This window comes from Equus asinus, chromosome 13, assembly GCF_041296235.1.
Source record: "Equus asinus isolate D_3611 breed Donkey chromosome 13, EquAss-T2T_v2, whole genome shotgun sequence".
Lineage (NCBI taxonomy): Eukaryota > Metazoa > Chordata > Mammalia > Perissodactyla > Equidae > Equus > Equus asinus.
In genome coordinates, this window is record NC_091802.1 from 43,158,109 (window position 1) to 43,184,434 (window position 26,326).

Consider the following 26,326-nt stretch of genomic DNA (forward strand, 5'->3'; position numbering starts at 1 on the left):
GGATGATTACACTGGCTGCCTGTGGATAGAAGGAACTGGATAAGGCAAGACTTAGAGAAATATGTAGTAACAGTAATCTTGATTAAAGGTGATGAGGCCTAGGCCTGCCTGGGGGCATAGTGGTTAAGTTCACAGGCTCCGCTTGGACAGCCCAGGGTTCATGGGTTTGGATCCAGGGTGTGGACCTATACACTACTCATCAAGCCATGCTGTGGTGGCATCCCACATACAAACAGAGGAAGATTGGCAGGGGTGTTAGCTCAGGGCCAATCTTCCTCACCAAAAAAAACCAACCACACATACACAAAACCAAATCAAGTTTCAGTACATCTGTATAATGCCAAGCTGTGAGTGTGTGTGTGTGCTTGAAATGAGGTAAATGTTGATGTTGAACTGCTCCATGAAACTAGAAAAAAAAAAATAAAGTTGTAGATCTTCTTTAAGAAAAAAGAAAATAAAGGTGATGAAGCCTGAACCAGTGTACTAATGGCAGGAACAAAAGAGAGAGCAGAGATTCACAGTCAGTAACTGGATGTGGTCGAGAGGTGTCAAAAGTAATTCAAAACTTTGCTGCATGGTTGGCCGGTAGGACAGTGGTAACATTAAGTAAAGTTGGAAACAGGCTGGAGGATCAGATTTGGGAAGGGAGAGGAGTTTGGTATTCAGCAAGGATTCTGTTCCTCATGGCTGTTCCTGTGGGGTCAGAGCTGAGTTGATCTCTGTTCTGAGACAGCAGGCAGAGGAGTGCTGACACACTGCTCCCACTTTCCCGTCCCATCAGCCTGAATCCTAGAATCCCTCAATGAATTCAAACTTCTGTTAAGGCTTCAATAAGTCAGCAATTATTGAACTTCTACATGCCTGGCACTGAGCTAGGTAATGTGGAGGATACACAGAAAAAATCGTTTATCATCTTTGATGTTTCCTTGCTAAATTCTGATGCACAATCATCAGCTAATGGCATTTTACTTTGCCCATATCTTTCTTGAACATATAATCAAAATTTTACTGTGTGTTCAATTCTAGGTTAGAACATAAGGGGTTAAGAAAAAAACAAATATAAGAGTCAGTCCCTGTCCTCTCAGAGCTTATAATTTTACTGGGAAGCACTGAATACAAAATGAACTGCACTCAGATTTTGAAAAGCCAGTAAGCTTACATGGGACAGGGAATTAGAGTCAGGGAGGCCAGCCAGGAAAATGCTGCACTAATCCAGACATGAGTTGATAAGGGAGAAGTGAAAGTATCTCTGGCAAATAAGAATGGAAATGGTTAACAAGGCCTGAATTAGTCACTGCGGGTGCAGAAGAGGGAGTACTTCCATGTTGCAAGCTCAAGTGGCTGAAGCAGGTGGAAGAACCCTTACTGGAATCAGGTCGCTGCACACTTCACGTAGCTTACTCTCTACGGGCCAGTCTGCCACTTTCACTGACACCTTGTCTGCTGAGGAAATCACTATTTTCTAACATCCTTTCTTTCTGGGCAGGAATTTTGCTATTTTAGGAAAATGGGCAGATCTGAGCATCCAACCCAAGGTTCAAATTGAATAGTTTCTCTCTAGTCAAAGGGAGAACAGCTGTATGGGAGAGTAGGAAAGAAACAGATGTAAGGCTGAGGAAGAGGGAGGAAATTAATTTATCACTACAAATCTATGGTTAGCTTTTGATACTAAACTTTCCTTTGCCTTTTGTGATTTTTTGATACAGAAGACAGAAACTTTTATCTGCTAACAATTGGGGCATATTTCCTTTTACCACGTAGCTCTCAAGCACTGTAGCGGTATTAAAGGGTTGAGGAGAATAATGCAAGACTCGTTCCAGTGTACAGAACTCCATCTGGAGGGCAAAAGGGCAGGCAGATGACTCTTGTAATCCCATTGCCCTGAAGTTCATCCAAAATCCTAAAAATCAAAGCCAGAAATCCCACACCCATTTAGTGAGCACCTACATGCCATACATTCTACACAGAATATATTTTAAGAGGAGAAAAAGGGTAGAGAAGAAAACCCTTATGGGAGAGCAGACAGGTGGTGCACATTCCAAGACATTCACCTACGACTGACAGAAACTTTACTATTACTTCCTCCCATTGCCATAATCTTTTCCCTCTATTTGGCAGCCTGAGCTTTGCGAAGCATAATTCCAAACAATATAAACAACTGGTTCATAAGAATCTATTCCTCAATCACTTCAAACAAGATGCTATTTGTAACCGTAACTCCATCCCGTCCCCTCTTCTGTGGATGGGGCAACAATCACGACAGACTCTGCTAAGTTTCCACAAATCATCGGTTTATTAGAAAGTTCCTTTCCCTAATTTTACAGCATATATATCTCTATCATATGTGATAAAGTTAAATACAATCTGTTATGCTCGTAAGATAGGTTATTTTGTTTTTCTTTTTTTTAAGTTTTAAAATCACTATTCTGGAAGTTAAAGAAAACTGCCCCCAGGAAGGCAGAGAGGCAGCCAGAATATGGCTCAATCTACAAGCTAATGGGAAGCAGCACAAAAATGTTAATACTGTAATATTTAAATATTTACATGGGCTGAAGGCAAATAAAAATGAGTCCCTTCACTTCAAACAGATGATTTCATTTTTCCAGTGCTAGTTATCAAAAAAGTGAAGCTTCTGGATCAGACGAGGAGCAGTGAACAGGTAGGAGGCCCAGTCAAGAGCCCTGTTTGCCCAGCACTTGCTTCTCATAAACTCAAAAGCTTTTCTTTTGGGAATTTGAGAAGAAAGCAGACACAGAGCCTTGGCCCAGATAAACAGGGTTTGTTTGTCCTGTCAGGTGACCACCCAACCAATTCTAGCCACAGGAATAGGCAGGGAAATGCTGAACAGGGAACTGCTAACTACACCACAGATGAGACCGGCAATAGAAACACCTTTGGGTCGGTGCGTTAATTAGGTCTAAGAGCCCAGGTGAAAGAAAAGAGGAGGATGAAGATGAATTCAGGTGGTACTTCCTCTGGTAGGTGTCATGAGAGAAATGAAAAAAGGAATCTTTACTGCTTAAACTGTAATGGGCTAGGAGGCATAGAAACTATGAAGCAAAAAAAATTTTGCAGTGTCTATAAATGTGCTCACCTCCCAACAAAAGGAAGAAGAAAACTGTCCCAACTCTATCATCCTCCAGTCTACTTCTTCAATTTCTAGCCAACCCAAAAGGCACATTAAAAAAAAAATTGTCAGAGAGGGGCTAAGTACTAGGAAGGCAAATGGACTGCCTGGAACAAGGCACCCAGGAAACCCAGGAATCCCCCAGACAATCACTCTGAATCTCACTGCTGCCGGAGAACAAAGCTCTCGAATCTCTCTCCTCGTCTGCGGGGCCCACCTGTTTCTCTGTATAAAAGAGCCAAGGACAAGGGAGACTGTCCTAAGTGAGTATCCCTCTGATGCCCCCAGCAGATTGCTACCCATTAGTTAAAAAACCCCAATGCTGGGGGCACCACTTACTGCAAATTACTAAACATTTTGTCCCAGCAAAAAATGTTAAACAATGTTCCTTTTTTTGTTTTAACATTTTTATAGTTCATAACTTCAAAAAATACATGAGCTTGATAAAATATACATGCTTAGTCATTTTTGCATCTAGCAGAAAACAAATACTTTATTTTGCTTTCATTTTATAACCTTTAAAGTTTCTTAATTCAACTAGGGCAAACATATTTACACAAAGCCACCAGAACAAGGATCACTTAAAGAGCTGGATGTAAAAAATATTATTGCAGTATACTACAAATATGGAACCTTTTTTATATGAGCTACAAAAAGCAGCATTTACGTTTGTAGAGTTCAGTGCAATTTTTTACATTAAAAAAAAATCCTATAAATTAAGAAACATCAACATGACAGAAGAAAATACACCCTTCAGACACAAGAGCTCCTCTCTGGGGAAGAACATGGGCGACTCTATGTTCCGCACAGCTTCTATTCATGATAGGATCTTCTTTTCTGGGATATGCAGATGTCTCTTCTGGGATGAGGGACACGAGGACAACAGTGCCAAATGTTTGGCTCTCCATTTGCGTGGGAAGTGGACTGAATAACAGCCTGAGTAGCATCTGGTTCCAGGTCAGAATCCTTTTCTACCTCACCCGGGATAATATAAGGTCACCAAGGGATGGTCAAAGACACTGAGAAGGCAGGACCAGATGGACAACCCGCCGGCCAGAGAGGAGGAAAATGTTTTAAAATTTATAGAAGGGAGGGGCAGAGGATAAAAAGTAGAGGGAGGAGGGAAGTATCTCAACTCAACAATTTGGAGATGTTGCCGCAGAGGGGTGGGTAGCACTTACTGGTGTTCCCTAGCTTAGAAACACAGGAGAGGAAGGGACAAACAGAAAGGGAGAAGGGGGAAAAAATCCCTGATAGTAAACCTAAAGCAAACCTCAAATCTAAAACCACCCCTGCAAGCCAAAAATCAATTCTTTGGCTGTCAGACACTGCCCATCCCAGCTTCTACTTGCTGGTATTAATGGCTCAACACCCCCCAAGGGAAGATTTATGGGTCACCTTCCCTGGCCCTACCTGGGCTCCCATCCCCCAACTCATGTACCATGGCTTGGGGGGTGCTGCAGGTCCTGACCTGAGAAGATGGGGTGAAGTAGTGGGTGAAGGTGGAGGGCAGTGGCAGCTGCTGCAGCAGGCCGTGGGGCAAGCAGGGTAGGGTAGAGGGCAGCATGTGGGACAGGGTGAAAGGTGAAGGGCCCAGGATGGATGGCTGAGGCAGGAATGATGTGGATGGGATGGCTAGCGAGAAAGGTGGCAGGGTGTCCAGGGATGATTGAGTGAGTGAGGTGGGACAAAGAAATGGGGGTCAGGTGGGGCTGGGGAATATGATGTACTTGGGCAAGTGGCTGGGGGTGGGGGTGGGGGTGAATGCCAATGGCAGCAGCAGCTGCTGCAGCATGATGTTGTAGGATGGCATGCTGAACAGTTGTGATGGAAGTGGCAGAGGCTGTGGCCGGCTGCTGAATGTGGATGGGCTGCAAGGCTGGAGTGGCTGGGGCCAGGGCAGCAGAGGCTGGAAAGGCCTTCACTTGCTTGGCCAGAAGCTGCTGCTGGATGTGTTGCTGCGCAGCCTGCTGGAGCTTGCTGTACTTCTCCATCTCCTCGGGGGTGAAGGTGATGGGCTGGCTCTCTAGTGGGGCCAGGGAAGCATCCTCAGCCCCATCAGCTGACTCAATACTAGGCTCCCCACTGGGAGGTGCGTAACTGGGGAAGTGCTCAAGGTCTGGTGCTATAGGCAGCAAGCTGGATTCCACGGGGCCTGGCTGACTGCCACTATCCAAGGACTCTAGGGTGTCCCCATCGCTGGGGTCAGGGAGGTAGTTATGGGAGATGGTTGGGTCCCCAGGATAGCAGTCAGAGTGCACTGGGGTGCTTAGTGGAGCCACAGGGTGATCAGCAGTCGCTTCTTCAGACTTTGGCTCTTCTTGGGGTAGGTCCGATAAGAGGCCAGCTGTTTCCTCTGAGGGGAACTGATGTCCAAATGGGGCATCACTATTCCCTGGAGGCCCTTCTTCTGTCTCTGACTGTTCTTGCTCTTCCCCCCTTTCTAAGCCAGACTCTTCACATTTCTTGGTGTTGGGCTTTCGGGTAGCTGGGAGCTTCCCTATCAGTGGAAGGACAGGCTTACTGCCAAGAGAAGGGGGGAGCTTGGGCCCAAAGTAACCTTGAGGTGGGTCTTTGAGCTTAAGCCCGGCTTTATTAGGGGTGGCCAGCACCTCCTCACTCACACTCGGTTTCCTCTCCACTTTCCTTGACTGAATCTTCTCCAGTAGCAGTCTGGCAGTGACAGAGTTCTTGTCTTCAGGGCTGCAGTCACCTTCTGACCCCCTTCCTGCACCACTGTTGCTGTTCTGGGAGGGTGGGCCTGTCCCTTTACCATCATCTCCTCTGCCATCTTCTTTCTTCCCAGGACCTTCTCCCCGGCCTGATCGGAAATACTGGGGAGACTGGGAGCGGTAGATTTTAGAGCGAATGAAGTCTCGACGACCAGAACGCCTCTCCTCAGGGCTCTCATGACCCCATGATCCCTTCCTGGAGCCTGATCTCTGGGAAGGGCTCCTGGTGCTTCGGCTGCGGTCTCGGCTATAGCTCCGGCTCCGCTGCCAGCTGTGGGCCGTGGTGCTGCGGCTTCTCCGTTTGCTTCGGCTGCGACTACAACTGCTGCTGCGACTGTGGCCCCGGGATCTTGAGCGCTCCCTAGTATGACTCCGAGACCGGCTTCGGGACTGGCTGCAGCTGAGGCTATAGTCATCATCAGAAGATGAATATTTGTGCCGTTTGGACCGGTGCTTGGAGCTGGCATAGTCTGAGTCATCAGAGTCATGGGAGCGCTTGGAGTGCCTTCGTGATCGGTCACTATAGTCACTATAGCTATCATCAGAGTAACTGCGTTGTCTACTATAGCAGCTCTGGTCTGAAGAAGCATCTGAGCTACTTGAGTAAGAACGCCGGGAGGAACGGTGTGAAGAATGGTGCCGGCCAGACCGTGAACGGCTACGGGAATGCTCACTGCCTGAGTCTTCCTCCTCATCCTCCTCACTGTACTGGGATGGAGACTTCTGGTGCAGCCGGCGTGATGAAGCATCATCACTATCCTCATCTCCACTACTGGGTCGACTGCGATGGCTGGACCGGCTGCTCCGTTTGGTGCTAGCTCTTCGCTGGCAGGATGAAGCTGGAGGCTCACCTTTGTGTTTTCTCCCGCTGTGATCCTGTGAGCTGCCACCACCTCCACCTTCATCCTTCTTGCCACTGCTCCCTTCTTCAGCCGGGAGGGATCTCCGCTGGGAGTCTTCTTGAGCTCGCCGCCGTCTTCTTGGTGGTGCAGGGCTACCACTCCCAGGGGGTTCTGGTTTGGGTCCCCGTTCAGAATCTGCCGGGGCTGATACCTTATTCTTCTTTCGTTTTCGTTTCTTGCGCTTCTTAGACTTCTCCCCAGACTCTGCCTTAGAGCTTTTCTCTTCTGGGTCAACCTTGTGTTTCCGTTTGTGTTTGCTGGATTTTTTGTGTTTCTTTTTCTTTTTGTGTCGGTGGGACTTTCCAGATCGTTCTTTCTTGCTAGGAAGGCTTCTCCCTGTGTCTTCTGTCTCTGACCCATGGCTGCCTCCAGGCTCCTGCTTATTCAGGCTGCTACAGGCAGACCCTGAAGCAGGGGCATCTGTTCTGCCTCCTGAGGAATGTTCTACATTCTCTTCCCCCTCCTTGCTTTTATTTGGCTCGCCTGGATCAAGGTCTTGGAGATGGTCCTTTGAGGAGCCTCCTATGTCCTTTGGTTTTTCTGTCCCTTTAGCTCTGGCATCTTTGTTTCTTGAAAGTTTAAAGTCAAAGTATAAAGGGTTACAACTGTACGAAATGGAGGGTTCTGCCTTGGTGAAAATTAATAGTTCTGATGGCCACTGGAGGGCAGTGCTTTCATCTTTGCTCAAAACTGGAAAGAAGGGACCAGTAGGATGTTTGGGTCCCTCATGGCTTTCTTTCCCTGCTGGGGTGGCCTGAGAAGTTTCTTTAGAAGAGTTAGACTCACACATTTGGACCTCTGAAGCACTCTGACTCTCTAAACTCTGCTCACTTACATCTCTTGAGGGCTTCTTTGTCTCACCTTTGCTTCCAGGCTCTGAGGGCTCAGCCACACTGGTTTCTGTCTGCTGCTCGGAGACTTCACTAACTGTCTTTTCTGCTCCTTGGCTTGCTGCCACCTTGATGCAGCCTTTAGGCTTGGGTGAAATGCTCTTTTTGCTCTCCAGGGCACTCTTTGGGTGTGTACTATTGTCACCTTCCATCTGTTCACTGGCTCTCATAAACAGTAGGAAGGGAAAATGAGGTTTTACTTTGCAGTGTGCTGGGGGGATGTAGTGATAATACTCTGGCTCCGTAGCCCCAGCTCCTTCTTCTCGCTTCATTCTTTTTAACTTAGATAAGGTTGAGGCAAGGGACCCTCCATCCTGGGGGTCTTCATCCTCTTTTTTACCATCAAGATTACTGCTACCATCAGAGTCTCCCACCTTCTGCAGTCCTTGGTCAGAACCCTTCTCATCAGCTTTTGTTCCATCTTCAGAGGTCCCTTCCTCTGCATGGTCCTTGAAAACTGATGCTATTGATTCTAGTTTGACAGGAGCCTTCTTGGCAAAGGAAAACGACACTCCCAATTTTTGTAATGGGGTCCCCAGATTATTCTTAATGCCAAAGCTGATGCCTTGGGAGGCTAACCCAGGAGCCTGTGCCAGTCCAGTGGTATTAGTGATTTGTATTGCAGTGAAAGGGCCTCCTTTATCTGTGGAGAAGTCAGATCCCAGGCCACAAGTGGCAGTGGCACTTGTGCCACTGTTTGTAGCTGATTCATCTTTATCATCATCTCCACCTTCTTCATCTACAGCCACTGTGGTTGGTCTGAACATGGGACCACTTCCAGGTGCACTACACAGTGGTTTAGAAAAATGAAAAACAAACAAAAAAACAGGTTTAGGGGTGTATTTCATACTTCTTATAAAGTACTTATCTCTTATGTTCTACTACTCATTGCATGTAGGTCTCAAAGATGCTGGGTGGTAGTAATACCCTAGCCCTGTGCAAACGAAGGGAACTTCCTCAGTGACGTTAAGCAGTCTCACATTGTTAATCTACCGAGCTACAATCCTAGGGCTAGTCAGTTACTGCTGCTGCTTCTGAAGCTGTCTAAAATATGAAAAGTAAAGCTTATCTCACAATTCAAATACTCTACCATTACCATCTGGTACAGTCTACCAGACCTATATCCACTCTCATTTCTTATTGTATCATCCTACTCACTCGGTATGCTATCAAATGTACGGCTGAGTATCTATTTACAAAGGTGGTATTTCATTCAGCTAAAAAAACCAACCTAATTCCCTCTGTGCTTTCAAATTTCCTTTTTTAAAATGTACATATTCTCTGAGTTAAACATGCCTCTCTACTGCACGACTCTGCGCAGTCCGTGGTTAGTCTGTCTGTGTAGAAACTCAGAGTTTGTGCCTATGTCCTGTGCGCCACACTCAAGCATTTGCTTTGGTTTTGTGACACTTTCTTGCCTTCCATATAATGATCGTGATGCCACCAAGCACGTTCTCAGCTTTGAAAACTGGAACCTTTTGAGGAACCTCAAAGCCAGTGTTTTAAACTCCTGTCATGTGTGAAAGTTTTACCATGTGTGGACTATACAGGTATCTCTCAAGAGAAACTCAAGAACTGAAGAGAAGTAGACACCTTTTTGAATGAAGCCCTTGTTATCTGAACTCTAGCTACTAGCTGTCCAAAACTCAGGGACCAAATATATTTGGAAAATGTGGTCTCCTTTGCTATCTGAACTCTTACCAGTGGAAGACGAAAATCCAACAGATTCCAATAGCAAGAGATGCTTACGCTGTGTCACGAAACCTACCACGTGGCAAAGAAACTCTCAAATTGAATAAAAAGGGGATTTATTTTGATCTTTGGCTTAGTCTTACGTCATGTTACTTCAATAATACTTACTACAGGGTCATGCATTACTCCTAAGACAATGAAATACTTGATGATGGATCAAAAGCCTCTTTTATTCTCCCAAGAGATTACTTGGTTATCTTTTAACTGTTTATTTATAAAAGTGAGAACTGAAAATTACCTCTGAAGAAAAACATGTATTAGAATATGTCCTAAGCTAGAAATTGGCCTGGTATATACTTTTTAAGGAGGTACCCTTGCAACATGCCCAAGAAGAATGTCTTTACTACATAAAGAGCTGCCAAAGGAATCAAAACCAGTTTATAGGCAGTTGAACTCAATATTAGAGCTTGTAGGTTAGTTCTGTTTCAAAACTTTAACGGTATTATGTGTTCTCTCCCTTCCTTCTTCCTCCAAAATACAAGAGAAGTAAATTAGCAAAAAAGGAACCAGAGACAAAAATAAACCTAGTAAGTCCAGGAACTTGAAAATTGGCCCCAACTTGGCTGTAAACTTTTAAAAGCCACAACTATAGTTTCTCTTTCTACCGTAACCAGTTTCTTCCTTTGGTCCTGGCCAGCCGTTAGAAACAAACATGGAGGCCTAGGTGTTTCTGACTGAGGCACATACTTCATGAATCCTCAGATGCTCGAAGACTGGGTCCCCAAAGTCTAGCTGTCCTAGGTGGGGTAAATTCCACCTAAGGCTAAATACCCACCCCAAATTGATAATCAAGAACCATGAAGAAACATAAGAAGGCAGGAACCTGCAGAGAAATAAATGGATAGAATTCTCTAGATTTTAGTGTTTACTACTTAAAAGGCAGTTAAAACATGTGAATCTGTGCCCTATTAATTCTTGAGCTATAAAATAGAATATTGTAAAATGTGCTTTTCTACATAAGAAGAATGTTGGAGAATGGGAACAATAATAGTACTTGCATAATTTATTGCTCTATTAAGCATCTTCTAATCTTCTATGTGCTAGGCACTTTTATAAGCACTTTTGATATAATAATCATTCCTCACAACAACTGTAAGAAGTAAATTATCATCTCCATCTTACAGATAAGGAAACTGAGGCACAGAGCTTACATAACTAAGGTGATACAGATAGTAGGATACATTTTTGTTTTTTGCTGAGGAAGATTAGCCCTGAGCTAACATCTGTGCCAAAAATTTTCCTCTACTTTCTACGTGGGTTGCCACCACAGCATGGCTGACAAGTGGTATGGGTCCATGCCTGGGATCCAAATCTGTGAGCCTGGGTCACCAAAGCAGAGTGCACCAAATTTAACCATTACACCATGGGGCTGGCCCCCAGAGTGCACATTCTTAATCAGTATATTATACTCTAAGTACAGATATGCTTTAGTCTGAAAGAAGGAAGGCTCTACTAAAAACTTAAGGACCATCGTTCTTAAATCTTAATTTAAATCTTAAATTATACTCTTAAATTTTTTTTTTTTGAGGAAGATTAGCCCTGAGCTAACATCCACTGCCAATCCTCCTCTTTTTGCTGAGGAAGATTGGCCCTGAGCTAACCTCTATGCCAATCTTCCTCTACTTCATATGTAGGATGCCTGCCACAGCATGGTTTGACAAGCGGTGCAAAGGTCTGTACCCAGGATCTGACTGGCGAACCCTGGGCCACTGAAGCAGAACGTGTGATCTTAACTGCTGTGCCACTGGGCTGGCCCAAATCTTAAATCTTAAGGATTATAATTATCTGTAGAACCCTCTGAGAGAAAATATCCTCACCATTCGGCTTGTTTTCTTTGCTCTGCCAATTCATGGAGCCGTCGAAGGGCTTTTTCCTGTTTCTTCTCATCCTTGCGAGATCTTGAAGAGACATTTCGAGCAAACTCTCTCTGCTTGAGATCTTTCAATCGCTGGGGTAACAAAAGAAGGAAAGAAAGGGTGGGTGATTTAGAATAACTTGGGGATCCTGAAAGCAAGGCTTTTAGAATATTTATGCTCAATCAATGGTTATATAGTACTAGTGCAGAATACATCGTTATACTCTTATGGTAACTGAAAACACAGTGGCTGATTACTCTGGGTAAAACACTTGGAGTATCTGCATTTCTAATTAGGACAGCATACCATTTGCTTTATCGGGCAAAATTAAATTATTTCAGAAGCAACAAGCAAATTTTAGAACATTAGGAGGAAAGAAAAGGGACTATTTAATCACCTGCTCTTCCAGGATGCAAAACTAGACAAACAGAACATGAGATAAATTGTAATAACATAAGCCAAAGAAACAGAAAGGGGTTAAGCTAGTACAGAAAATTACCCAGGTTTAAGATCTTAAAAAGCAATGTACAGCTTACATGGGGGGGTTATTTGAATCAGAACTAACAAATAGAAAGCATACTTTTATTTCACCATAAATAGGTGCTATTATTTCTTTTCAGCATGAACAGTTTTCCTGTAACTATCAAACAAACCGTCTTCAAATGCCAGAATGTTCAGAGCTTACCAGTCTGACCACTTTCATCTGGTCAGTCTGCTGAAATTAGAGAGTAATATGTGTAGCTTTTCATCTTTCATGGCCCTGATTAGGAACATCCAGGGGATGAGGAGGGAGAATAGAGATAAGTCAAAGAATTTATTACTTTAAATCCTGATAAAAGAACAAGTATTTTATTCTCAGAAGTTACTATATAATTTCCCTTAAAACAACAAAATAACAACCAAAAAAGAACAGTGCTATGACACACTGGTGACAGAGTCCAGACAATAGCTATCTGCAATGAAGAGAGAATTAAAATTATTTTCAACACACTAGATAACATAAAAAACAAACAAAACAAAACATATACATTAACCTATGCTTTTACAACAGCTTTGGGAAAAGAGATTTGACCCAATATAAAGTGGACATTGCTTTGTGGAAAGGCATGATGTTCAACAGACAGAGGAATTTTCTTATCTAGTATTTATGAAATGTGTTTTAAATATTTTTGAATTGGGAGGGGAAAAGGGTGGAAAGACACACACAAAAAAAGATATACAGCTAAAGACACTAGTAGAAAAACTCACTCTTGTGATCTGGGCTCCCAAATTAGAAGGATTTGCTTTCAATACATCAGCTGAAAATGTCACATCACAAAGAAAAAAAAGTAAAAATAAAACAAGAGTGAAAGAGAAAAAAAAAATAAAGCAAGCATTACTACACAAGCTCTCTTAGTGAATCTGCAAACTATTATACTGAACAATCAGGGACAAAGCCATCAACTCTAAAAGGGTTGGGGAAAAGGGAAGCATCTGTACAACACACATATGTGTACATACACACAGACTGACATGGTAATAAGCCCTCCCAGGCAAATGGAACTATCTGCATTTCTTCAGGAAAACTGCTTAGAGAAGTTTAGGAAAGACCACTGTAGTCTAAAAGCAGTCAAGTCTTATTTTGAGTTACCTTTATTTTGGGGACGTTCAAGTAACCAACAGCTGGCAAAATTGTTTTACTGAGGCTGGCTGCCCAGAATTAAGATTTTGTAAAAACCACTGCAAGATGGAGGATCAATTATTTTAAATAAATATGAATTCCAATTTACTCCTTCCGAGAATGGAGCAGAGAGAAAGAGCCTGTCAGGCCTATTATATAATTATTTTAGGCCACAAACCTAGTTTTTTCCTACCCCAAACACCAGGCTCTCTATCCAAGATTTATAGAACATGTTTTTCTCATACCTGTGTCTTCTTTCTAGCTACCCCATAACCCTGGAGAATCTCCCTGTGCCCTGTCATTTCCTTCAATCTTACAAATATTTCATCACTGTTAGGGGTTACTTCCCAAACAACAGGACATTGTCAAAAGAATGAGCGTTTTATCGAAGTCTGGAGTCTTCCGGCTAAGTCAGAGACTAGGCTTTCCAATCACTCTGCAGCCACTCGGTGCAACCTTGAAGTTGAAGGGCTAGGACTATGTCCACATCGTCCTGAAGACACTCTATCTTAAATTCCTAATTTAATTCCAAATGTAATCAAAGGTAGAGAGGGAAGAAAATGGGCTGACGTCAATCAAACAAATCAAAATCGCAGCCCCTTCTAGGCAAAGCTATCCCAGTACTATATAGGGTGTAGCACACACGCCTGTATCACCTTTATAAACTCTATAGTCACGTCTAGGGGTCCCAAAACCTGATTTGGGAACCCCAGAATTCTAAAACAAACATTAGAGAACAGGGCTTGACAACTTTCCCAAACCCAAAATGTATACCTTAGGTCTCAAAGGAAGGCATTCTGATGATAAAAATGAATTTTTAACTCCAAGTCTCTCCTTTCTACTCAAGGTCAAACTAAATTCCCCTCACAAAGTCTCTACTGATCCCTCATAAGACAGGATTTTTCCTCTTTCTGAACTGTGTTGCACTTCATCATAGCACTCATCTACTAAACACCATATTTTCCTCTGACTGTACCTGTTCCTGTCTTTCAGAAAGGCAGTATGTGTAACGTTTCAGAGTAAGAAAGACTTGGGTTTGAATCCGTTAATTACTAGCCAAATGGTTTCACTTGTTTAAGCTCCAGTTTCCTCATCAGAAAAAGAGCGTAACCAAGCAACAGATTTATGAGGCTAAGCGTCAAAATAAATATAAAGCACTGAGTATGTCAAAACTGTTCAGTACTGCCCTCCCCTTTATTTGGGGCAGGGACTATGGCTTATCTTTATAATCAACCTCGCAGCCCATGGAGCAGTACTAAGTCTGAAGAAGGTACCTGGTAAATGACTGGTGAATAATTTGGCTTAAACACTGGATCCTTGATTTTTCCCCAAATAAGTTTTTTACCATTTGTAGGAAAGTTTGACATGAAATATTTTCTTATCTCTACTAGATACATATTCAAGTTACAGAATATGGTTTTCCTACCTATTACTCTCATATAGTAAGGAAGTCTCATTCTTTAGCAAATCAAAAGAACTAAAATTTTACGCAAGCCCCTTACTTCTAGACACAATTGGGCCAAACGGCAAAAAAGATACAGACCAGAAAGTTCTGAATTTCCTATCTAAAAGTAATTTTTATAAAGGTACAAGGCCCTATTTCAGAGTCAGGTTTTCTAAAGTTGCCTATTTTACTCCTAAAGGCTACAACCCTGGCTCATTTACCATTGAATGGCCATGTGAAATTCTCTCTGTGACCCATACTTTTACTTTCCTTTTAAACTCTAAAGAGGAACACAACTTTAGACAACTTCAAGGTGAGACTAGAGGAGCAACATACCTGCCTATCAGCTCATGTAAGGAGACCAAAAATTAGAGATGTGTCACCAGTCCAAAAACTCGTTTCCAAGCCTGAGCAAATCCCATATCATACACAAAAATTCAAATTAGACTGCAAACTGGGACACACAATCTAATCCGAATGGATACATAATCATTTAGGCTGACTCCAAAGCTGCTATGTCCTTATTTCTATTTTTTTTTTTTTTGAGGAAGATTAGCCCTGAGCTAACTGCTGCCAATCCTCCTCTTTTTGCCAAGGAGGACTGGTCCTGAGCTAACATCCATGCCCATCTTCCTCTACTTTATATGTAGGACGCCTATCACAGCATGGCTTGCCAAGTGGTGCCATGTCCTTATCCGGTATCCGAACCGGTGAACCCCGGGCAGCCGAAGCTGAACGTGCCTACTTAACTGCTGAGCCACCAGGCCAGCCCCTATGTCCTTATTTCCAAAAATTATAAAGTATCCTTTCTGAAGAGTTGCTAATAAATTTGCTTATCTGTTGAACTATTAATGCTTATTAATAAAAATTTAAGCCACATAACATATTTTTAGCTGGAAAATATTTGATTCACTATTGAATCCAATTCAAAATGAAAAGGTTTGAAGATCCTGTTTGCCTGAAAAACCAATAGCATGTTTCGAAAAAAGTATACATTTGTGGCACAGAACACAACAGAATGAACATTTCTCATTGACTCTCAATCACATGGTAGCTGAGGTTTCCATCAAAGTCTCCCAAAAGAGCAGTAGAGGGAAGACCTTAACAAAGAATCCAGTGCTTGAAATACCTATCCACATAATTATGCTCTTTGGCCTAAAGACCATTTCAAATGTAAATGACATTCTAGTTCTTAAAACACAGCTAAACAGCACTGAGTTGGCAGAAAAATGTCTACTCCAGACACAAACTCCTGCTCCACTATCCTCAGAACAAATTAAACCAGGGAGATGAGAATGTGGTAAATCTTACGAAGTTTTTAATGTGGGTGATAAATTTGCCCACATTATCAATAATGTGGAGTGTCAATAACAAGGAGTGGCCTCATTCCTGCTGAACTGTTTAAGCTGGGAATAAATGAGACAAAGATATTTCTGCACATAGTTTTCCCTAACAACAAAAAACAAGGGTCTGAGTCTAATAAAATATTTTTTGTATCTTTTACTCCTTTCTATCAAAACAAAAAACCAAAATTTGATGCTAGAAGTTTATATTTGAGTATACTATACCAGGAATAAATCTGATTATTATCTTTCTAAGTATTTTAACACTCTCTAAGTATTTTGAATCTATTATCTCAACTTAATAAAAACCACTGTTCCCATGTGAAGGGAATTTCAGGCGTGAGAAGGTCAGCAGAGTTTAAGGCAGAGAATATTTCCTATTGCCACCAAAAATCCTACGTTCTAATGTTTACTCAACTCTAAAGAGAAAACGTGTTTTTGTCTCTTTAGGGTGAAAAGATTATCCATGGTTTCTTTCTCTCATCAGATAGCAACCCCACTCCCCAGAACAGGGACTGAAGCTTAGTCTTCCTTTGTAACCCTGCAATGCGAACTTCGTTGTCTATGGTACAAAAGAGATGCTCAATAAACATTCATCAAACTGGTTTCAGTTTTCAAATGAATTGTTGGGACAGGAAACACATACACACACTTTTGTGTGTTATCTGTTGGTTACAAACAGAAATGGGAAACAGTAAAGAACGGGTGGTTGCTTGCCCCTCAATCTCTCTTTCTGGCTAAGCATAACACGTCCTTTCTCGAACCTCAACCTTAATATATATAGAGAGAGAGGAAAAGTCCCTTTTCCTCTATGTCAACAACCCTGCATACCCCCAGTCCATGGCCTCTTCTCCCCACTGTTTCCTGTCTCTCTCTCATGACACAACACTGATGTGGATCTCCCCTTCCCTCTCAAACTGGAATAATCATGCCATAGTTGTTGCTTGGCCAGGCTACCCCAAGTCAAGTCTCAGTGCTTGATGCTTCTGGATCAGACTATCCAGGACATCACCATTTGGTGAGAGAGGGAAAAGACCAGGAGAGAACACAGAAAGCCTCAGCATTAAACTATTCAGGGAAGGAAGATCATAGTTGAATGGTTAAGGAAATCCAAGTTACTGGACATTAGACGTAAATTCTTTCTTTTAGCACATGCATATCAGCAAGTGATAAAAATGAGTTTTATTTACTAACAGAGAAAACCAAATGTTTGGTAACAGAAAACCAAATACTAATGCTGATTACAGATACTGAAAAAACCAGGAAAAAGGAAAAGTATACATTCTCTTTGCTGGGTTAGTGAAGTACTAATTAGTCATTTATGACAACACTTAGAATTTATGCCCAATTATTTCGCAATACAATGACTATTAATATTATGTGACGAATATCAAATTAACTTGTCATAAAAATCACTATGTAACACTTGCTTTGTCATGTTCAGGAACTCACCAAAAAGCCTTACAAGTATGGTATCTTCTCTACGGCACCAGTGTGCCTGCTTTAAGGTATTTTTCACACACACAAACACACAAACACACACGTACATGTGTGTATAAGGTCACCATCGCCACCACCAAAATTTAAGATGGACAATGAGGTTTTTAACAGAATTTTATTGATATATAATTCACATACCATAAAATTCACACATTTAAAGTGTAAAATTTAGTGGGTTTGGTACATTCTCAGAGTTGTGCAACCATCACCACTATCTAATTTTAGAACATTTCCATTACCCCCCCAAAGAAACCCCATACCCCTTTGCAGTCACTCCCCACTCTCCCTTTCCACTCAGTCCCTGGAAATCTAATCCATATTCTCTATAGATTTGCTTATTCTAGACTTTTCATATAAATAAAACCAAACAATATGAGGCTCTTTCGTGACTGGTCTCTTTCACTTAGTATAACATATTCAAGGTCTGCATGTTGTATTCACCAGTAAGTCATTCCTTTTTATTGCTGAATAATACTCCCATTATATGGATATACCACATTTGTTATCCATTCATCAGTTAATAGATATTTGGGTTGTTTCCACTTTTTGGCTACTGTGAATAATGTTGCTATGAACAATCTTACACAAGTTTTTGTGTGGACATATATATTCATTTATTCATATATTCATTGGGTATATACAAGTCATATGTTAACTCTCTATTTAACATTTTGAGGAACTGTCAAAGTATTTTCCAGAGGTGTTGCACCATTTTCCAATCCCATTAGCAATGTAGGAGAGTTCCAATTTCTCCATATCCTCTCCAACACTCATTATTGTGTCTTTTTTATTTTAGCCATCTGAGTGGGTGTGAAATGGTATGCCATTGTGGTTTTGTGGACAACGAGTTTTAAGCATATCTACATAGGCCTCCAGATCATATCTGGAGGCAAAGATTTGTCCTCTATGTAAAATCTGAAGAAGCGTAATTCTAAAGAGCTGATTAGGCCCAAAATGAACGGAAGAGCAACATCCCAGTTCAGAGCTCTCTTTTCAGCACTGTCACTTGCAACCTTATCATTATTCCTCAGGCTGCTTTAACTTTTCAGACTACAATAGAACATAGAGCCTCATCCCAGAATCTCCACCACAGCACATCCCACTGTGATGAATTTAAGTGTACAGTGGCAGGAAAAAAAGTTGAAAACTACAGAACGTAAGTAAGGTAGAATCATTTTTATTCATATTGCAATTGTGTGCCAAAATGAAGAACAGGGTTAGAAATACATAATAAGATAATACAGGGTTTACCAGCAACCTTAGCTCCCAAAGAGCCTGTTTAGGGTGACCTCTGCTCACAAAGGCAGACAGCGTCTCTAATCAGATGCAGTTTCCCAAGGTTAACAAGGTTGTAATAGCTGGGTGTAAGAAGAAGTCTACTCCCAACGAAAGCAGAGGTGGTGAGTTCCTAAGATTTAACAGGTAAAAACGCTCAAAACATGCTCAATTTTCGGAAGACTGGCCAAATGATGTCAATTCTCTTATTAAGCAAAATGGTTCCAAAGACATAGCACCCATAGTGGTACAAAGTACCACTGAATCTAAAATTTTCATCTGCTACAAGTTATTAAAATAAAACTACAATATGCTCAAGTTCTGAGACACATTTCTTTCTTTACACTTGCTTTGCTTCTCAAAGTATGATCTCTTCAGAAGTGAATTGTGAACTGTGAAGTGAATTGTGCTGTTTAAGTCAACATTTATGAAGCTTTGGGATTCATAAGTACTTTATGATTTTCCTAACCTATTTCACATCTTTACAATAATCAATTTATAGTTTTCTAAGGATAAACATAAACACCCAAAATACGGAGTACCTATGGAATATCTTCACTAGTGTCTGATCTTACTGGTTTCACTTCTTAGAAGTATCATTTTCTTTTTATTTAACTCTAGAATTATCTTCTCTCATCTTACCTCTTTTATTTAGTTCCTGCATTCCTCCGACCCTGAATGATTATCCAAGTAGCACCAAAAAAGGAACCCAGTCTCCATTTCTTCAAATCTGAAGTGGTTTGCCAGAGGTCCAATTGGTTTTGATGTGCTTACTGTACTGATGCCATATGTGCCAAGCATACAGAGGGTCAAATGCAGTAAAATATCTTGAGAGGCAAAAATCCAATCAGTAAAACAGTGAAACTTCAAGTGAAAAGCAACCACTTCAAACTTGAATGAAGTCCATGTGAAGTGCAAAAATGATCATTCCTTCCAACACCAAGGAATTTCTCAGAAAATACTTCGATTCAGAACCTATTTCATTTTTGAGTAATGAGGAAAACTGTAAATTTCTATTCCTTGATAACATACATTACTGGGTACTGAAACAGTCAACTAAGAGTAAGCAACGCTGTCAAAAACCAATTCTAACAGTTTAGACAAAACTAACTAAATTATGTAGTAACAGATTCTATTCCGTACAATTTAGAATAGAGAGGTCACTAATGGCTGCTACAGGCTTAATCTGTTTTAGCTCAGCTATTTAAAGCTCAGGAAACCATACTTTTACACCTGAAACAGACATTAGTATTAAATGAGACCAGTCTTTTCAAAAAATGTAAAGAAGTACAGAGGTTTTCATACTGAAGCTATTTTAGCAGAAAGAAGAGAAAGACTGAAAGCATTCTTTCCTCTGCCCAACATATTTATTCTTTCTACAAGTTATAGGAATTTCTCAAAGCTGCTTTACAGTATTAGATTTTGATAATTGGATCAGACTACCACAGATGGTTCTGAAATGGCAAGGAAGTTGGACCCAGCACTAAGGAGGAATAAGAAGGCAGTTTTATAATATGCTACTTCCCCAGTGTCAATGGGAACCAGTGGGAGCCTGTGTTGAGAAGAGGGAAAGGTATATATAGGCTCAAATGTTTAGAGGTATTTGGTAGGTAACAAATCACACAGGTTGATGTAAGAGAAAAGATGAAGTGGCAACCACAGCTAATTGGAGAGCGAGCATGCCTTTCTAAAGAGTGAGCAACTATTCAGCTTTAGCTAACTGTTATGTTGAAATGTAGGCCCAATGTTCTTAGATATTTCAATTTTTGAAGGTAAGACAAAGCCTAAGTTATATAAAATCCCATTTTTAAAAATTGAGAACAAACTGAAATGAAAAGGGAAAAAAACTAACACCACAAAGGTCAGACAAAATACATCTGTGTGACAACTTGTGGTCTCTGGTTTATATTCTGGAGGCTAGTGAGGAGGGACGTTTAGTGGCACAAATAAAAGAAAGTAAGACTGGAAGAATCCTGAGTGGGTAACAAGGAACTGAGAAAGAAAAAAAAAAAACCCACAAGTGTTAAAATATGGCACTATTATTGTGCTGCTACAAATTTACCTCTGGGAAAGAGAATGTCTTGCAGTTTGAATTTTAGGCCTTGTGAAAAGCCAAAGAAAATGATTTCCATTGTCATATCTATTAGTGGACATGTTTTTTTAAAAAAAGATACACAAAATAATTAGAGGCAAGGAGGGAGAGATGGAAAAATGTTTAGTTTCAAAGTCAAGTTTAACTTATAACTAAGCCAACAAAGGTAGGAGAAGATGGACACTAATGTTTACTGAGCACTCAGGCATATAAGACCTAACACATAAAGAAGAATCATAGACTGGGTTATGTCTTGAGGAATGAAAGCCTATCCTTGGAGATCTCAAAATGTATTGAAATTATTACTTCAAAAAACAAAGGTTAAATTGCTGAAAAGAGCTAAAATGTCTAATTAGCTTTTTAATCTTTGAAGATCAACCTGTGAGTTAACGGTATCTGTTAATATCTGTGTATTAGTAACTTTCTTCACAAAATATCTTAGAAAATTTGAGAAAAACTAGTGAATAGTAAAAGGCACATAACAGCCCCCCGCCCCCCACCAATCGCCACAAATGAGGGTGACCACGTAGCTTCTTTTTGAGAGGTTATTTGCACTTAATAAAGATAAGGGCATGTTCAGGATCCTGCCTATACTAGTAGCTTACTACTAACATAATAGATTATTTCTCTGAAAAATTTAAATGGTGAAAATTTGATGGAAGATGCAAACCAGGGATTACTAATACATGGTTGAATGTACTTACCTATTATCTCAGATTCATAATAATCCTGTGTGCCTTCCTGGAAGACAAGACAGGGTGTCTTTATGATTTTAGAGCATAAATTTGGAAAATGGTAGGTCCACTTGTATGGTACGTTCATGTCCATCAAAGAGGAATGAAAAATAGGACCTACCTCTTCTTAGGGATTATTTAGCTGTGTTGTACCAAGGTCAATTAAAGGCTTCTTATAAATTCTAAGTGTAGGGAAGAGTAAAACTATAAAAAATTTAGTACTGTGCACTTTTTTGTTTATATATTTATAGCATTCTGTCTCAAGATTCTACTATTTGCATTATGAGAGTTGTATAAAGAAAGATGAAAAAGGCTACATTTCAACAAAATAAAGAGCACTCAACCAAAAACAAACAAAATAAAAATTCATACTATATCTGTTCTTTTTTCAACACCTAACACGGGCTTTTGATGAAGGTGAAGAGTAAGTTCGCAAGCATTCATTAATCATACCAGCTGAGACTAGGGATCCCCAGACTAGGGATCACAGATACTTTCTATATTAACGGATAAGGTAATCCATGTGTTTTCTATAAGAAATCCTTAATTCTGTACTTTCATTTTGATGATAATCTAAAAAAGAGTAATAAACGAATATGTGGAATCATCTAGATCAGCACTTTATAAATGTTTACAACATAACTAAGGACTTGAATGATAGTGATTTCTTGGTAACCAAACAAAGGCCAAATGGTGTCACAATACCATATGTATTCGAAAACTTTTCAGTAGTTCTAACAGAAGAGGGTTTCTTAACCTCAGCATTACTGACTGACATTTGGGGCCAGGTAATTTTTTGTTGCAAGGAGCTTTCTTGAGCATTGTAGGATGTTTATTTAGCAGCACCCTTGGCTTCTACCCACTAGATGCCAGTAGCATCATTCACCTAGTTCTGATAATTAAAAATGTCTCCATACACTGCCAAGTGTCGCCTGGGAGACAAAAATCTCCCCTAGTGGAGAACCACTGCAATAGAGAAAAGTGGTGAGAGAACTGAGTCAACACAAGGTGCACAGGAGAATAAACATGTCAAATTCAAATGAACCGTAACTGTAACAATTTCTACTACTCTCAAGTTGAAAGCAACATTAAAATATTATCATCCATCACATTAATGTTGTCAATGTGAATTTTATTAGTTCTGTATTTTTCCTCATTTAATTTGTAAATCTTATTTATTCCCCTTAAAAAGCAAGCCTATATATTATTCAAGTTTGAATCACACTTTTCCTGGTTTATTTTTTTCTAATTGAAACTTTACTCAAGAGATTTCTCATCAATTAAAAATGTAACCTTTCTAAATGCTCTTCTGGTGCCTAACATTTCTTCCAGAGTCTTTTAATTTATCACAGACAATTCTTTTTTTTTTTTTTTGAGGAAGATTAGCCCTGAGCTAACTGCTGCCAATCCTCTTTTTTTTTTTTTTTTTTTGCTGAGGAAGACTGGCCCTGAGCTAACATCTGTGCCCATCTTCCTCTACTTTATATGTGGGATGCCTACCACAGCATGGCTTTGCCAAGTGGTGCCATGTCCACAACCGGGATCCAAACTGGCAAACCCCAGGCCGCCAAAGCAGAAGGTGCAAACTTAACCACTGCGCCACTGGCCAGCCCCATATCACAGACAATTGTTAACTGAAAAAATTCTTAAGAGCCCAAAAAGGCGGCTATGTATTTAGATGCTAAATGTTTTTGTTAATTCCATAAAAAATAACCCCCAAATCTGAATTATATATATACTTAAAAGCTGAAAAAAGTTACTGGATAAGCAATATTTGCTGCTGCATTCTTCTTTCTTCACAGATGATTCTTTGAAGAAGTAACTGCCAATATATCTTGTCCATATATATGCTCTCTAAATTTCTCTTCTTCAAATCAAGCAGAGCTGACAATATATTAAAACAATGTCCAAAGGTGTATAAAAAGTTGAAAAGCTGTCTTGAATACAATTCTATCAGTGGAAGAATCTTAAATTGGTTAGATGTTGTTAAATATGGAAGAGACTATTGCAAAAAGTATAACACCACAGCCAGCTTACAAACTACCCCTGGGCTAGTAAAACTTAGTCAAAGCTTGCCTTTTACCTGGGCACTGAAATTCTCTTTTGTGAGGAAGATCAGCCCTGAGCTAACTGCTGCCAATCCTCCTCTACTTTATATGTGGGACGCCTACCACAGCATGGCTTTGCCAAGTGGTGCCACGTCCAGAACTGGGATCCGAACTGGCGAACCCGGGGCCGCCAGAGTGGGAACGTGCACACTTAACCGCTGCGCTACCGGGCCAGCCCCTGTGCACTGAAATTCTTATGGTTGGTTGGAAGACAAAGCCAAAAAAAGTTGGTTCAACAGGTCCATCTTAGGTGAACAATCCAGCAATGCTCATACATCTTATCAGTTTAACAAAGCAATTATTGTACCGCCAAAAACCTAGCAAATTCTGCTAAAGTCACAGAAGATCAAATGGCTCAAAATTCCTTAATAAGCCAGAACTGTTGTATAGATTTAAAGATTCATTTCCTTCTAAAATCCCCGAGGGGAATTATTGCCGCCTTCTTTACACCAGTAACTAGTTAGGTACAAGTTTCTTCTCTAAATAATGAAGGAAAAAAAGACTGCAAAGAAAGCAGAATTCATTTTTCAGCAAGCTCTTCAAATACAGCATCAGAGTTTTTTGTTAAAGTTAAGACAGCTTCTACTTTTCTTTTCCTTCTCAAGATTTATCTACCTTCCAAGGTATACCGAATAACAAAATGCCTTACTAACAGGAAATAGCAGCCAATAAAGCATGATCTTCTACACAGAAGATGAAACGACCACAGTCTGGGACAACTGTTAAAGTCTAAAATTTTCAGGAAGAGGGAGAAAGGGAAACAAAGCTCGCAGTGATCCTCAGTTGAATCACCAAATTAAATACAAATTAAGAAACCACTCAAAGCCAAAAACTTTATGTAAGATTTATGAAGCTTACAATTTCTTCACTCTACATAAAATATTGGAAGGGGTAGGTCTATGTCAGGACTTCCGTCACTGCAAAAAAATAAGGCAGTCAGATGACCTCAGATAAAGACTGGGAGATACAAGAAACCACAGACACCAAGTTTTTTGGATACACTCATAAAATTCCATAGTTACAACAACAAATAAAGTATCTTTTTCTTTGTTAGCAAGTAACTATTCCTCACCTGTTTGTGTGCATGATCATAGGAGTTGATATGGTTATCAAATTCCTGATGTTTCTGATATTGCTTATCACAGAGTTCACAGTAAAAGTTGGCTCTGAGGTCTTCCAACGCTTTGGCAATTGCCTTCTCTTTGTCAACATAATCCTGTGAGAACCACAAAATACAAACAAAAAATGATCTTGGTATAATTTTAAGTGAATGTTATAAAGAAGTAGTCTTACCTGAAGAGAGAAAAAAAGGGTTTCTCGTAACATTTAGTGGTACCAGTAAAAGCTGGATGAAACACAAGTGGCAATTTGGTGGGGTAATTTATGTGTGGTTGTATTATCAGCTGTCTTCAAATAATAAATGTTCAAAAAGAGTTTAACTTTACTTTCCCTTTTGGCGGTATGATGAACTAGATACTGTGTCACCCCCTACTCCTATCCCTGGCCAAAAAAAATCCCCAACCAACCACACACATAAAATACAATTTTTACTGCATTGCAGGAACCACAGAAAGAAAAGTAAATCCCCAAGAAGGACAACAGGAAAAGATAAAACCAAACCAAACCAAACCAAAAAATACAACTATGATCTGAAACTGAAATCAGAGCTGTGATGGGCAAGGGCTCTCCTTAGGACATGTGGATGTCACTGGAGCTTGGGGATTGAGTAAGGTGAGGGAGCTAAACCTGAGAAGCCTCACTAATAAGCAAAAGAACCTTAAAGTGGGCTGGAAAATCCCAGGATCTCTATGTCTTTTTTTTAAGATTTTATTTTTTTCCTTTTTCTCCCCAAAGCCTCCCGGTATATAGCTGTATATTCTTAGCTGTGGGTCCTTCTAGTTGCGGCATGTGGGACGCAGCCTCAACGTGGCTCGATCAGTGGTGCCATGTCCACGACCAGGATTTGAACCGATGAAACACTGGGTTGCCTGCAGTGGAGCGCTCAAACTTAACCACTTGGCCACGGGGCCAGCCCCTCTAAGTCTTAAATTAGCAGAAGAAATCAAAAATACTCTCAGAAGACATGATCAATTTTGACTCTAAAATTTTTCCTAGATTAACATCAACAAAATATGTGTTACAATCAAAGATTACTACACACACAGAAGGAAATAAATCTATCACAAGCGAGAGTCACAGGAAATAAGCAATAGATTTAGGCCCCCAAGATCTCAAATACTGAAATACTATGCTACAGAATATAAAGTAACTATAAAACATTTAAAATATAAAATGGAATTACAAAAATGAGCAAACATAAAACACTATATATATATAAAAAAAAAAAAAAAACCTGGGGGCCGGCCCCATGGCCGAGTGGTTAAGTTCCAGCACTCTGCTTCGGTGGCCCAGGGTTTCGCCAGTTTGAATCCTGGGCGCGGACATGGCACCACTCATCAAGCCATGCTGAGGCGGCATCCTACATGCCACAACTAGAAGGATCCACAACTAAAAATATACAACTATGTACTGGGGGGCTTTGGGAGAAAAAAGAAAAAACTTATGCAGACTGCAGAAAGAACCAAATGAGACTTTTACAATTGAAAAACATAAGTGTAAAAAATAAACAGAAAAATTCATCAACTACTTAGGAAATGGGCTAAAAAAAAGCCTAGATACAATTCAAAAAAGATGTAGCAGAGTGGTAAAAATGTTCTGGAATTAGATCATAGCAACGGTTGCACAACCTTGTGGACTATACTAAGAACCACTGAACTGTAAACTTTTAAAAGGGTGAATTTTATGGTGTGTGAACTATGCATCAACTAAAAAAAAGATAACCGGAAAAGAGACTGAACTTACTTAGAATGTTGCACAGAGATAAAGAAACAGATAATATGAAAAATAAGTT

At 40.5% G+C, this 26,326-nt stretch overlaps 1 protein-coding gene across 14 annotated transcripts in view; it reads right to left on the bottom strand.

Moving 5' to 3' along the window:
* Positions 1–2,270: 2,270 nt before the first annotated feature.
* Positions 2,271–26,326, bottom strand: part of GPATCH8 (G-patch domain containing 8) — a 102,228-nt gene continuing 78,172 nt past the window's right edge. For 7 of the 14 annotated variants that reach the window (XM_070483352.1, XM_070483357.1, XM_070483355.1 and 4 more), the window contains 5 exons: positions 24,488–24,631; positions 21,278–21,314; positions 12,508–12,557; positions 11,221–11,351; positions 2,271–8,437 (listed from right to left, as the gene is read on the bottom strand). In XM_070483352.1, coding sequence (XP_070339453.1) covers positions 4,561–8,437; positions 11,221–11,351; positions 12,508–12,557; positions 21,278–21,314; positions 24,488–24,631 — 4,239 coding nt within the window. In that variant the 3' untranslated portion in view covers positions 2,271–4,560. The remainder of the gene's footprint in view (positions 8,438–11,220; positions 11,352–12,507; positions 12,558–21,277; positions 21,315–24,487; positions 24,632–26,326) is intronic. The other 7 variants (XM_014849368.3, XM_070483360.1, XM_070483361.1 and 4 more) reach the window with 3 other exon arrangements.